We start from the raw sequence: 13,893 nt of genomic DNA, 5'->3' as shown, positions 1-13,893 counted from the left end.
TGATTCTAGCATCCACTAGTGATCTGTCCTAGTTCCATTGTTTTATGAGGATGTTGCAAAACTGATTTCTTAATTCTATCACTCCTGAGTTTAATTCCTGGAATGTTCCAATTAAAAAAGAAATTCCTTCAATTGTAGTTAATGAAATATGCCTCATACAAACAAAAAATAGCATAAATATTATTTCCCTTTCTCAGTGGCCAGAAGGGTGAGCTGGTGCCCCAGCAACCTGTCATAGTGACTAATTAAGAGTAGTCTATTAGTTTTTGGAGCTTCTGGCTATTTATATATTTAACTTGTTTCATTAGATTTATGTGATGCTAAAATTGTCCCACTTCTGACTTCTTCATGTGGATTCCGAAACTTTTTGTCCAGCTCTTGGTGGTCTTTGTAGGCCCTCAACATTCTGGTCCTTCAAGATTCCCAGGCTTATCTTGTGCATTTCTTGGCCCAGGCCTGAAATCAACCATCTGTTCAGGAATCTCTGGATCCTCTGGTAGAAGATGGTATTTAGAGCTCACACGCTATGCCTCAGGATAATCACTGTTATCAAGTTGTCATTGCTTCTAGGCTTTTCTGGCATCAGAGCCAGGAAGTACAGATTTTCTTTGAAAAATAAAACAAGGAAAATAATTAATAATAAACGGTTTCTCTATCCACTGAAAGTCTTGTTTCAGAACATTTGCATTAATTACTGACTTGCTTTTGGGCTTCCCTTGTAGCTCAGCTGGTAAAAAATGTGCGTGCAATGCGGGAGACCTGGGTTCAATCCCTGGGTTGGGAAGATCCCCTGGAGAAGGGAAAGGCTACCCACTCCAGTATTCTGCCTGGAGAATCCCATGGACTGTATAGAGTCGGACTCGACTGAGCGATTTCACACTACACTGCTTTAACCAGTAGCATACATATGATACTCTCACCGTTACAAAAGCAGTATCACCAACAATAAGGTGTTGAATAGAGTCTCAGATTTCTTTTACCTTTTTGTTTTTTGTTTCCTTTTGGTCTTGTTTTGGATGTGGGGGCTTATTTTTGTTTCTTTGTCCTTTGAAAATATTCCACTCTGAATGCAGAGTCAAAATTCTGAAGTTTAAGGTTACTTAATATTTTTTTTTTCTATAACAGCTCTGTCACCAACTTGATACAATTAAGCTCATTTGTCTTACTTTATTCTCAGTTCTACAGATATGTTTATTTTTTTAATTCTGTTACACATTTACATGGTTGCAAAGTCAAACAGTTAATGTAAAACAAGAAAAATCACTTCTGTCTCTGCTCCTCATCCATAAATTACATCTTTAGTAGTTTATGGTGTACTCTTCCACTTTTTCTTATGAAAATAGACTCATATATGTATGTAAAAGCAACAAACTAAAAGCACTTTTTTGGTCCCTCTTTTAAAAAACTGAACAGTGTACCCTGAAGATCTCATCCATTCCACTCCTCCCTCCATCCACATCGTACCCAGGTGTTGGGACGCCCTGCGCCTTATTCCACAGTCCCCTGTGGATGGTCATTTCAGGTGTGTTTCTTATCTTTTGCATTTACAAGCAGTGTTGTAGTGAATAGCTTGTGCATATGACGCTTTGTATTTTTGACAGTATATCTTTGAGATAGATCCCTAGAAGTAGAATTGCTGGGTTAAAGGGCATATGTGTGTGTCATTTGTTAGACGCTATCGAACCCCCTCTATAGACAAAACCACTGAATGTTTAAAATGTGCAAAAATGAGGGTTAAAATGCAGCACCCCATCTTTATACACCTGGTGACAAGGGAGCCTCCCCGTGTTCTACCCAAGATGTCAGCTTGCATAGATCTCACAAAGGAACACCCAGGCCCTTGGGAGTCCTGGAAGGAGCCGTAAAACAACGTTGTCTTTACTTCAGCTGGAATAACATTTTAACAGGTAGCCCTGTTCATCTCTCCATGGGGTCACAAAGAACCAAAATGACTGAGCAAGTGAGCTGGACTGTTCATCTCAGGCTGAGCAAGAGCCCTGAGTGAGTTGGTTTTTTTCTTTTTTTTGTCTTCTTTGATAGATAAGATGCTTCAAAATTATCTCTTCATATGTTTGGTTGTATGTATTTTGGCATAGCATACTGAAAAGCAGAGACATTACTTTGCTGACAAAGGTCTATATAGTCAGTGCTATGGTTTCTCCAGTAGTCATGTATGGATGGGAGAGTTGAACCATAAAGAAGGCTGAGCGCTGAAGAATTGATGTTTTTGAACTGTGGTGTTAAAGAAGACTCTTGAGCTTCCCTTGGACTGCAAGGAGATCCAACCAGTCAATCCTAAAGGAAATCAATCCTGAATATTCATGGAAGGACTGATGCTGAAGCTGAAGCTCCAGTATTTTGGCCACCTCATGTGAAGAAGGGACTCATTAAAAAAGACCCTGATCATGGGAAAGATTGAAAGCAGGATGAGAAGAGAACTACAAAGGGTGAGATGGTCAGATGGTGTCACTGACTCAATGGACGTGAGTTTGAGCAAGCTTCAGGAGATGGTGATGGACAGGGAAGCCTGGCGTGCTGCGGTCCATGGGGTCACAAATACTGAATCACTGAACAACAACAAATGTTTGGTTTAGCAGACAAAATGTTTCCAGGCACGGACTCTATTGGTGAATTACATCAGAATTCAATGCATTTCTCCTCAGCAAACGGACATTATTAAATTCATGGTTTATATGACCCTGCTACTCTTTTTTACAAGTGGAAGGAAAATTGACATGTTTCATATGCATTCACTCCCATATGCAATCAACCAGCTTCAACTGAACCCCCTCCCTGTCCCCTCTCTACTCCCACCTCTAAGCCAGACATAAAAAACTGCACAGCCCCCAGGCTAAATCCAGAACACATTTGTTGGGGAATTGTTTTGGGGGGGAAAAAAAAGATAAGTGGCTAACATTTAAAATAAAGAGATTGTACATAAATATCCAGACTTCTGACTTCTCTTGAAAACTTGGCCAGCTTTCCAGCATGGCAGCTGCTGGTTGGAGCTGAGGAGAGGCTGCCCCAGTGGTAAGGCCCATTATGCCTGGTGTCCAGGATGCCCACCCACCCTTCCATTGTTTCTCTTGCCTCCTGGCCCTGAGTTTGTGAGAACTGCCCTAGACTGCTAGCCCCTGAGGATACAGAACCACCTGTGTCTTATACGACTCTGACTCTTCAGCATCCTAACCAGACCCCAGCACACAGGGCTCTCCTTATATGTTTATTGGATGATATAGTATCTTGTGGATGCCTGCATCACATTTTTTCCAATACTAAAACTGTGTAGTTTGTAATATGGCTCTAGTCTAGATCTTTGACACAGACTGGCATCAAAGGTGCCCCTGATCTGTGCCAATGTCCCACTACCTAGTCACTCACATGTCACTGGGCTGCCCCTAAAGTCTTCACTTTGCCATTTGACCTTTTTTTTCCTCCTAGCACTCTCCTCCCCAACTGAGCACAGCCATGCACATCTCGGGAAGTGTCTAGAAAGACCACATGAGATCACGCATGTCTAGCAAGGCCCCCAGCATTTACTTTTATCACATTATTAGCAGTGTTTTGTGCCCCAGTTGGCAAGAGTTTTGCCACTTTAGTTTAGTTTAATTTTCCACCCAAGTCTCAAGGAAGAGATTACAGTAGTCTCTCTGTATTCTGAGAATTTTCCAAGTCAAATACACACAGAGATGGATAGAGGTAAAGATTTTATGGAGAGGTTCATATTTCTTATCAGATCCACCATTAGCCTAAAGGGGACAATTAGGGCAGGTCAGAGTATATATAACTAGGAGCTCCTGTTCACCACTGCAAGCTCAGAACTCGATATTCCCTGAGTACTTGAAACCAGGAAAGAAGCATGAAGTGGCTTGTGCTCCTCAGGCTGGTGGCCCTCTCAGAGTGCATAGTCATGTAAGTAAGGGGACTATTAGTAGCATCATCTCTTTTTTGGGGATTTCTCTTGTCATCCTCTTATTCTTCCACCCACCAGGGTAAGAAGAGAAAGTAGTCACTCCATGGCAGTCTTAAAGATCAATTCTCACTTATTGATGAGACCCTTGTCAAGAGCACTGTGGGGCCCAGGCATTCTGGGGCACACCTGCTGGTTGCACAACTCTGCGGGTGCCAATCACATCATGACCTATGTGAAAACGGCACTTCTTGGAATTGTTCAGTGCACAACCTATGCAACTGTATGTGTGGTCCTGTGAAACAGCATTTCTCTTGCATTTGCTTCTAGGTCTTCTCTCTGCTCTCTCTCCACTTCTGTGCGTATGTGTCAGTGTCTCCATCTGTGTATCTCTCTTTTCCATCTCTCCACCTCTTGATATCTCTGTGCATGCAGAAGTCTCTGTTTTGTTTTTTTCTATTTTGATTCTTCCTTACTTCTCTAGACTCTTAATTTCTCTAATTTATTCTCCATCCCCTGACATTTACTCTCATCCATCTTTTCTGCTAGCGCCTTGAAGGGAGATGAGGAGGGCTACTTCTATGCTGTTTTATCTCTAACAAGATGTATGACCACAAACAAGTCACAAATTCCCTGCATTTCCTTTCTTCCCCTGTAAAAATAGTATAATGATCCCCTTCTATGTCACTCCCAGAGATTCTTTGAAAAAGATACAGTGGGATGGCAATAGCAATGGTACTGGCTGTCACTGTTGAGACTTCCTATATATCAGAAACATTATATCCATCATCTCACTTAATACCCAAAACATTCCATATGGGGGAGGGGGATTATTACATTCCACCTTTTTACCAGTAGAGAAATTGAGACTCCAAATGGTCATATGGCTTACCCAAGATTACACGACAGAGTCTGTAGTCAGACCTAGGTCTTTGCCATGGTCTCTTCACAGTATTCTAATAATAAAGGTGACACATAAAAAGGCTTAAAAACTACAAAGTACCATGACAATGTCAAGTATGACAGTCATAATATAACAGGGACAACTGACTGCTGCCCCATCCTTGTTTCCTTTTCCCCATGCTCGGTGAAAGAATCCCTCTAACGAAGATGAAGATCAAGCAAGAACCTATCAGGGAAAAACAGTTGCAGGAAAAATTCCTGGATGAACAATCTCACAGCCTGTCCCAGAATTCTCATCCTGACCACAAATTCTCTTCTCACGGACTGAGGAATTTCCAGAATGTGAGTGTGTTGGGAGGATGGTGCTCCACAACGCCCCCTGGTGGTCTGGCCTAGCACTGGGGTTCATCTGGAGGTGTCAGGTGGGGGATTGGGGTGGGGCTTCTGCAAGAGGCAGAAACACGGGGGAAAAGGGACCCCGTTCCCAGAGAAGAAGTCACTCTCACCCTCAACTCTTGGTCTGTGGTGACTGGGTCCGGCATGACCAGGGGGCAAGTAAACATCCATTTCTGTGTTAAAGATGTGGCAGGAGTTTGAGAGAAATTGTTCTTTCTGAACAAAGTGAGCTACTCAGTTACAGATGAAGGGTGAACCATGACTGATCGAAAGGTGAAGCCAACTGCATCAAGTGTGAAACCCAGGCAGAGAAAGTTCACCCTCCACAGACCCGGGAATGACACCACTAAAAAGTTACTGAGCCCCGAAGGCATGTGAGATCATAAAAAATTAACACTATAGTGATTTTAAAAAACAAAAGAGCTTTATCTTCTTCAACAATGCACAGGCTAGGCTGAGAGAGAGGCAAAGATTGAATACATGTCAAACGAAAGGGCCTCCTGCGTGTTGTTGACAGGACATGCTCTGAGTTTAGAAGGATTGGCCTGGGGTGACCTAGGAAGGCCACTTGGAGAAGGAGGCCCTGAGACTGGGCCTTAAAGAGGAGACTGCAGAGCTTCTCAAATGAAGGGACTGGTCTGAGCAGAGGCTGTGGGGCGGGGGCGGGGGGGGGGGGTGCGGGTAGCAGTTGCAAAGTGATTTCTGGAGACCTGGGATGCCCAGAGGGAGGCAGGACTCCAGGAATCAGGGGGCATCCAGGCAGCCAGGTCTGCCCTAAACTCCCCTCCCTGGCCCCTGTAGATGGTCTACTTTGGTAAGATCAGCATTGGAACACCTCCTCAAGAGTTCCAGGTCAACTTTGACACCGGCTCATCTGACTTGTGGGTGCCCTCTGTCGACTGCCAAAGTCCCTCCTGCTGTGAGTACCAGCCTCCGCCCATCGTGTCCTCTCCCTACCCCCTTCTCCATCTTGGCACCTGACGGATACCCATCTCTTGTGTCGGCAGCAAAACACAAGAGATTCAACCCTCAGAAGTCCACCACCTTCCGGCATTTGGACCAGAAAATCAGGCTCAGCTACGGCTCTGGGAGTATGAACGGAGTTCTTGGCTGTGACACCATTCAGGTAACATGGAAACTAAGGGCTGAGTCAGAGCTGGCCCTGGGAGCGGCCACTGCTCACAAAACAGATGCAGGACCAGCTGGGAAGGTACCCACTGGAGTTTTCCCTTGTGGCCCTGCCAAACACGACCACTTCCCAAAGTCCCCTAGTGGCTGGCCACCTGCTGGGTGGGGCCTTTGCCTGGGGAGACAGCGTCCCTGCAGACACACAAGCTCCCACGGTGGCCAACCCAGAGAGTGGCTTGGGGGGTGGATTCAGAGCTCCTTTGGCCGTGAGCAGCCCAAGGTTCACTCTGCTGGGAGTAGGGAGGTGGGGGAATAAAGCTCCCACTTTTATATTCTCTGAAACTCTACCAGGCACGTTCACACTAATAACTTCTTTAATCTGGTAGCGACCCACGCAGCAGGTACTATGATCAGCTCATGATACAGGTGAGGGACCTGAGGTACAGAGAGCAAGGGCATGGCCAAGGTCACACATGTGGTAAGCGGTGGAGCTGGGCTGGCCAGTCAGGACTCAAGCAGGCGTGGGAATTTGGGAAGAGGTTAAAACTCATCTGGGGTCCCTGGGGGCAGCACAGGATTTCAGGTATCCAGGCAGGTAAAGTAGGAGTCGTAGATGTGGGAGGGGCCTGATAAATGCATTCTCACTCTAGGGGGCCCTTGAGAGTCTAATAAAATCTATGTCTTGCCTCCCCTTAAGTGCCTGAGTGTGCGCTCCCCGTGTTTCTCTGTCTCTCTCTCTCACACACACACAGGCACTCACACACAAGTGTTCACACCCTGAAAAGCCGGTTTGCCAGGCAGAGTTTTCATAAGAACCCTGCCAGCGACGTTGTATAAATGGGCTTCTGTCTTTCTGGGCAGATGCTTAATCCACAGTACATTACAGTGAATTCAGTCCATTTCTCTCATTAGATATAGTGACGCCAAAGGGAAGGCTACCCGGCTCTCTACTCGCTTTGTCCACAAGGGGGCACCATTCAGTTCATTTCTGTCATTAGACCATAGTGACGCCAAAGGGAAGGCTACCCGGCTCTCTACTCGCTTTGTCCACAAGGGGGCACCATTCAGTCCCGTCCTGTCGCCCCACCTGAACAGAAGGCAGGAAGCCAATTTGACTCAGGTGGTGTTTGCAGTTCTGAGAAGTAGATGTTCTTAAAATACAGAGCCCCACACCAGTGGAAACCAAATTCCTGTCCCAGCTTTGTCTAACCATGTGATATTAACCCAGGGCATAGCCAGATCTCACTTCTTCTCTGCAATGCTAATGATATCTCCTCCCCAGACCCGTACCCACCCCATTTTCCAAAACGTTATATGGGAACACTCTCCTCTCCCACAGATCGGGAACCTTGTCATTGTGAACCAGACTTTTGGCTTGAGCCAGAATCAGTCCAGTGGGATCCTGGAACAAGTACCTTATGATGGCCTCCTGGGCTTGGCCTACCCCAGCCTCGCCGTCCAAGGTACCACCCCAGTCTTCGACAACCTGAAGAATCAAAGAGTCATTTCTGAGCCAGTCTTTGCCTTCTACTTGAGCTCGTAAGTCTGAGATAGACCAGACCTCTCTTCAAATTAGCTGTACAATGCTTGCAGCCGCATGAAAAATTATAGACTACCTAATCCAGAATTTTCATGATAGATAGTCTAACTCAGGAGAACTACAGCCTCAGGGTCACATCTGGCCCCATCACTGGTTTTTGTAAGTAAAGTTTTATTGGAACATAACCGTGCTCTTGGGCTCAAGAGCAGTGGCTTGGTCTAAGGCAGTGGAGATAAGAGGAAGAGCAATGGAAGGTGTCAGGAAATGGATTGGAGGAAAAGGCAACAGGATTCCCTGACGAATTTGATATGGAAGGAAGGAGAGAGATGGCAGGAATGTTCCTTCCTCACTAACAATTTACCGGGAACACAAGACCAGCTACACAGTTCGCAGGAGCCCGTGTAAAATGAAAACATGGGACCCTGTGTTCCAAATATACTAGGAATTTTAAGACAGAGAAAGAAGAGGTGGGGAGCCTGCTGAATCTGGAGTGCCATGGATGGCACAGGGAACAGACCAGTGAAACCAACCCTGGGTGACCCTGAACCTATGCCATAACACCCTCAGGCCTCGACTTTTATGAAAACTGAAAGGCTAGACAAGGAGGAAGCCAGACCCCTCCAGCACGAAGTCCTCTGAGGGTATATCTGAGCACTCAGGTAGCTGGAGGGGACCAGGTCCTCTTCAGAAGGATGAGTGGTCAGATGCAGTCCAGGTTGCCCAGCTTCAAACCTCTTCTCTGATACTCATTAGATGCTGACTGACTTTGGTCAGGTACTCAATCCCTCAGAGCCTCAGTTTTTGCATCTGTAAAATGGGGACCATAATAGCGCCTCTGATGGATGGAGAAGCACAGCCCTCAGACAGTGTCTGGCGTGTCTCTCCTCCAATGAGCCCCCTCATCCTTCTCTCTTCAGCCAGCCAGGAAACAGCAGCGTGGTGATGTTTGGTGGGGTGGACCACACCTACCACAAGGGGAAAATCCAGTGGGTACCGGTGACCCGAACCAGCTTCTGGCAGGTAGCCATGAGCAGGTAAGTCTCCCCTCCGAGGGTCACCCCAAGTGATGCTCCCACACCTGCACAGGAACACAAGCAGACACACACAAGTACATGCACAGACACTCAGTCCCTCACAGACACACACTCCACCCACAAAGACACACATAAAACACACACAGAGACACACAGAAACACACACAGGCACACAGATACACACAAGCACACCCACAGACACACAAACGCAGATACACACATCACCTGTAGGTTCACAATTGCCCCAGGGCTCCTGACCAGCCCTCTGACCAGGGTCCTGAAAGGGTCCAGCGAGGCCTGGGCAGCTGGGGAGGGCTGCACCCCTGTGCTGAGAGGTGGGGAGCCTGGTTAGAGGACCCTACAGTGTGGTGAAAAGAGAATCAGGGGGAATTTCACCAACCTGAACAGAGCTGCGATAAGAGGACCTACTGACCAAGGCTATCTGGGACCAAGGGGGTCCTCAGTATACAGAATTGTCAGCTGAAATAGAGAAAAAGTCCAGGACAAACCGGGAAAACTGGTCTCCTCAGGGAGAAGTTACCCAGCAGTGGAGAGAGGGTGGCTGAAATCTTGAGACCTGAGAGCAACGCATAAAAAGAGACACCCCACCTAACCAGTGCTACTTACTCCCCAAACTGGGGACACAGTGGGGCAGGGGCTGTGACCGAATCAGGAAGCTGGGATTCAGAAGTGGCCTGAGAACAAGGGGCAATAATTAATGGGATTCTCTATGATATCCTCAGACAAAAGCTTTCCTGTCCTTCGGAGGTCCCCTGGATTGGCTCATGCTCCTCTGGCCTGGACCTCAGTGTCTGAGCCGGGTGAGGGGGCAGTGATGGGACACGCCCTCTCCCAGGGCAGCCTGTGTCTCCCCCACCCCCACTTTAAGCATCTGCTTCCCCAGGGAACCTCCCTCCTCACTGTGTGGGTTGAACTATTATTGGTCGCTTGACAGATAACAGGTCTCTGGGTGTTCCTCTTTCATTTTTTCATTCATTCATTCAACAAACACACATTATGCATCTGCCATATGCTGGGCACCTAGGGAGGCAGTAACGATACAACTTGCCCATACACCTAATAAGGCAGATGTACGTGAAACGACTCACACACGTAATGAATTACCACTTTGGTACCTGCTAGACATGAAGAAGTGTCTACAGAGAGTGACCAAGACAGGAGCCCAATCTAGTCTGGGGCGAAGTCTTCCCTGACAAAGTGACAATTAATCTAGAACCTGAAAGGGGAGCAGAAATTCATGAGACAGAGGGGATGGTCTAAGAAGGGTGACCAGCACGTGCCCAGGCCCTGAGACATGAAAGAACCTGGTACATTTAAGAACTGAAAGGAAGTCAAAAGGGTGATGTGACCAGAACAAAGGACAGCAGAGTCTGGGCAAGAGCTGAAGGGCTGTTCACGGACAGTCAGGGAGGGGGCAGTCTTGGGGGAGACTTCAGAGTGACCTGGTGCCTGCTTTGTCCCACTTTCTCTCAGCATCTCCATAAACGGGAATGTGGTTGGTTGTTCCCAAGGATGTCAGGCCATTGTGGATACTGGGACCTCGTCGCTGGTTGGGCCAACTCACCTGGTCACCAACATCCTGAAGCTCATCAACCCCAAGCCTATCCTGGATGACAAGGTGAAGGGTCACGCCACAGCATCCCTCCTGGGCTCCCTCCACACCTAGGATCACCTGGGCCCACCTGTCTTCCTCTCTGTCTTGCAGCAAGTGCTTTTATGTGATGCCATCAAAAGCCTGCCTGTGCTCCTCCTCACCATCAACGGCATCATCTACACTGTGCCCCCTCATTACTACGTCCAGCAGGTGAGGGGGCAATGCAGGGGGCTGGCTCTCAAACTGGGACTTGCAGGAACCCTTGGGCTGCTGCTGGGAGGAGGGCGCCCTCTGCAGGCCAGGTTACACCATTGCAGATGCTGCTGAGCCCCTGTGGCTGGGCCAGTACCTCCCACAAAACCAGCCACGTGAGAGTGAAGGGCAGTCTGGGACATCCATCCTCCTGAAATAAACGTGGAGACACCACCCCTTGCTGGCATGATGCCTGGCACAAGGAGAAGGGAACACTAAGGGCCTCTGCCTCACAGAGTCTCAGTTCAACCAGTGCCCTCAGATGCATGAACACGGAAAGTCAATTCTAGTAATCCCTGAAATAAGCCAAGTGACAAGGGAGGGTTTGGCTGGAAACAGTCCCCGTGTCCTGTCCCAGTATAGTGACTAACAGTCTCTCTTCCCTTCTCGAAAGTGTGTGGGTTGGGATGATAAATTACATGGTCACCCTAGTCTTTGGCTGCAGCCTCCCCTTGCACTCACAGTCCCCCCTCTGTGAGTTGGGGTACCAGACCCCTCGGTGGGGAAGGCTGGATGCTAAGGTGAATAAAGGGTGCACAGTGACTGCACAGCCCCAGCCCAGGGTGAAGACTTAATGTCAGCTCCCTATGGGAGTTCAGGGCAGGCTGATGGGCTCAAAGAAGGCTTTGAGGAAGAGAGGGAATTTCAGTAATTCTAAACCCCCAGACTCATGGAGGCATGAGGAAGTCTGCTTGGTCAAGTAGAATCTACACTGGATTATGTGCAAATGGCACCCCCAGGGGCTGTGCAAAGGGGAGCTGGGGACAGATTAGGGGTGATGAGAGCTGCAGACCGGAGGAGCACCAGGGTAAGTCACCCAAGCCAGCCTGGAGTATCCAGGGTTGGTGAGTGTGGGTCAGGAAGGCTTCCTAGAGGGTCTGTGTGTGTGCTATGCCACTTCAACTGTGTCCAGCTCTGCCACCCTGTAGACCATAGCCCAGCAGGCTCCTCTGTCCATGGGGATTCTCCAGGCAAGAATACTGGAATGGGTTGCCATGGTCTCCTCCAGGGGATCTTCGCGACCCAGAGATCGAACCAATGTCTCTTAAGTCTCCAGCGTTACAAGCTGATTCTTTTCCGCTGGGCCACCAGGGAAGCCCTAGAAGGCCTTAGCGCAGTATAATAACCAGTTGTGGGCACTGCTATATTTAAAATGGATAACCAAAAACAACTTACTGTGTAGCACAGGGAACTCTACTTGGTGTTATGTGGCAGCCTGGATGGGAGGGGAGTTTGGAGGAGAATGGATACATGTATGTGTATGGCTGAGTCCCTTTGCAGTCCATCTGAAACTATCACATAATGTTAGCTATACTCCAATTCAAAATTTTAAAATTTTTGTAAAAAGAATGGGTTGTGGGGAATGGGGAGAAGAACAGCCATTCTCTGCAGAGAAAACAGCGATTGGGGTCATACTGAAAGTAACTTAGAGTGTGAGGGGAACTTCAGGCCATTCTTGTACTTTTTAACCAAAATTTATTGAAGTGTTGGGCGTCCCTGGTGGCTCAGATAGTAAAGAACCTGCTTGCAATGCAGGAGACCCAGGTTTGATCCCTGGGTCAGGAAGATCCCCTGGAGAAGGGAATGGCTACCCACTCCAGTCTTCCTGCCTGGAGAATTGCAAGAACAGAGGAGCCTGGAGGGCTAAAGTCTGTGGGGTCGCACAGTCGAACACAACCAAGCAACTAACACACACACATTGAAATACAGCTGATTTACAATGTTGTGTTAATTTCTGTTATACATCAAAGTCGCTCAGTTTTATATATGTACAAGTATATCCATACTCTTCTTCATATTCTTTTCTGTCACAGTTTATCACACGTTACTGAATACAGTTTCCTGTGCTATACAGTAGGACATTGTTGTTTAACTGTGGGCTTCCCTCGTAGTTCAATCAATAGAGTCTACCTGCAATGCAGGAGACCTGGATTTGATTCCTGGGTCAGGAAGATCCCCTGGAGAAGGAAATAGCAACCCACTCCAGTGTTCTTGCCTGGAGAATCCCATGGACAGAGGAGACTGGCAAGCTACAGTCTATGGGGTCACAAGAGTTGGACACAATTGAGCGAATAAGCACATGTATATTAGTTTGCATCTGATAATCCAAAACTCCCAATCCTCCCCTCCCCACACCCCTGTCCTGACAACCACGTGTTTTGGCCCTTCTTGTTCCTATACCCCCACCTCTGCAGTTGCTGAGAAAACCACTTGATTCTTCCCAAAGGAGGGGGAAAATGGAAAAGCTGTCTGCTCTGGATATTGAGGGGGGTGATAGGTAAGGGCTCAGGCTAACTGGTGTGTATTTCTGTCTCCCCCAGATTTCTCAGGAGATCTGCTTTAGCAGCTTTCAGGGGGGCACAGAGCTCTTGAACCCTTCGGAAACCTCAGAGACCTGGATCCTGGGTGATGTCTTCCTGAGGCTGTACTTCTCAGTTTATGACCGAGGAAATAACAGGATTGGCCTGGCTCCTGCAGCATAAATCTGGGCTGCTACAGGAATCAGTCAGGGCCGAACAAACACACACTCACTCACATGCAGGGCCTTCCCACCCAGGGATGCTGGTGAACTATGCTTGAGGCTCTGCAAAGCCCTATTCTCAGTAAAGAATAAAAGATTCATCTCAGTGGTGCTGATATGAATGGGTGCCTCTCTTTGGGTCTGGGAGGTGCATCATAACCGGGCAGGATCTAGAATCAAGTCTCAACCACAAGTGAGAGGAGCCCAACTCCAACTGGCTTCAAGAAAAGGGGAGACTTATTGGAAGGACATTGAGGGTCTGGGACGCAGGAACCAGAGATCTAAAGGTCTCAGAGATTGGACCCAAGAAATAAGAAATCATCAGCTCACTCTTTCTCTCCCTGGCTGTTTCTCTTCTCTCATCATTGATTCTCTTACCTGACAGCTTTCTTCCCCCAGGCCTTTATACCTAGTGAGGGAGTCTGAAGCTGCCTGCCCCAGGGTTTTATCTCTAGATGACTAACTAGTAAGGAAAGAAGCTTAGAAGACATCAGGGTTCCAGGGAGGGCTCTGAATGGGCCACTTCAGAGCATGTGTCCAGCCCCGGACCAACCATCCTGGCAGGGGCTTGGGGTCCTATGCTTGGCTCAGTTG

The 13,893-nt window shown here is 47.8% G+C and overlaps 1 protein-coding gene across 1 annotated transcript; it reads left to right on the top strand.

Annotated features, from left to right (window-relative positions):
• The first annotated feature begins 3,809 nt into the window (after positions 1-3,809).
• On the top strand, positions 3,810-13,417 carry LOC122674163 (pregnancy-associated glycoprotein 2-like). Its single transcript, XM_043872296.1, has 9 exons — positions 3,810-3,912; positions 5,005-5,155; positions 6,011-6,128; positions 6,217-6,335; positions 7,677-7,876; positions 8,795-8,911; positions 10,406-10,550; positions 10,638-10,736; positions 13,100-13,417. The coding sequence occupies exons 1-9, from the start codon at positions 3,860-3,862 to the stop codon at positions 13,259-13,261; spliced, it is 1,164 nt and encodes a 387-aa protein (XP_043728231.1). The 5' UTR covers positions 3,810-3,859; the 3' UTR covers positions 13,262-13,417.
• The last annotated feature ends 476 nt before the right edge of the window (positions 13,418-13,893 follow it).

The sequence above is a fragment of the Cervus elaphus genome, chromosome 2, assembly GCF_910594005.1.
Source record: "Cervus elaphus chromosome 2, mCerEla1.1, whole genome shotgun sequence".
NCBI lineage: Eukaryota > Metazoa > Chordata > Mammalia > Artiodactyla > Cervidae > Cervus > Cervus elaphus.
Note: the sequence above shows the minus strand (reverse complement) of the source record. Positions and strands in the feature narration are given on the sequence as shown.

Excerpts from the sequence above, each read along its gene's own strand:
- LOC122674163 (XM_043872296.1), top strand. The coding sequence starts at position 3,860 with ATGAAGTGGCTTGTGCTCCTCAGGCTGGTGGCCCTCTCAGAGTGCATA. Across the intron at positions 6,129-6,216 it reads CTGCCAAAGTCCCTCCTGCT|CAAAACACAAGAGATTCAAC; the intron begins GTGAGTACCAGC and ends TTGTGTCGGCAG. Across the intron at positions 10,551-10,637 it reads AGCCTATCCTGGATGACAAG|CAAGTGCTTTTATGTGATGC; the intron begins GTGAAGGGTCAC and ends TCTGTCTTGCAG.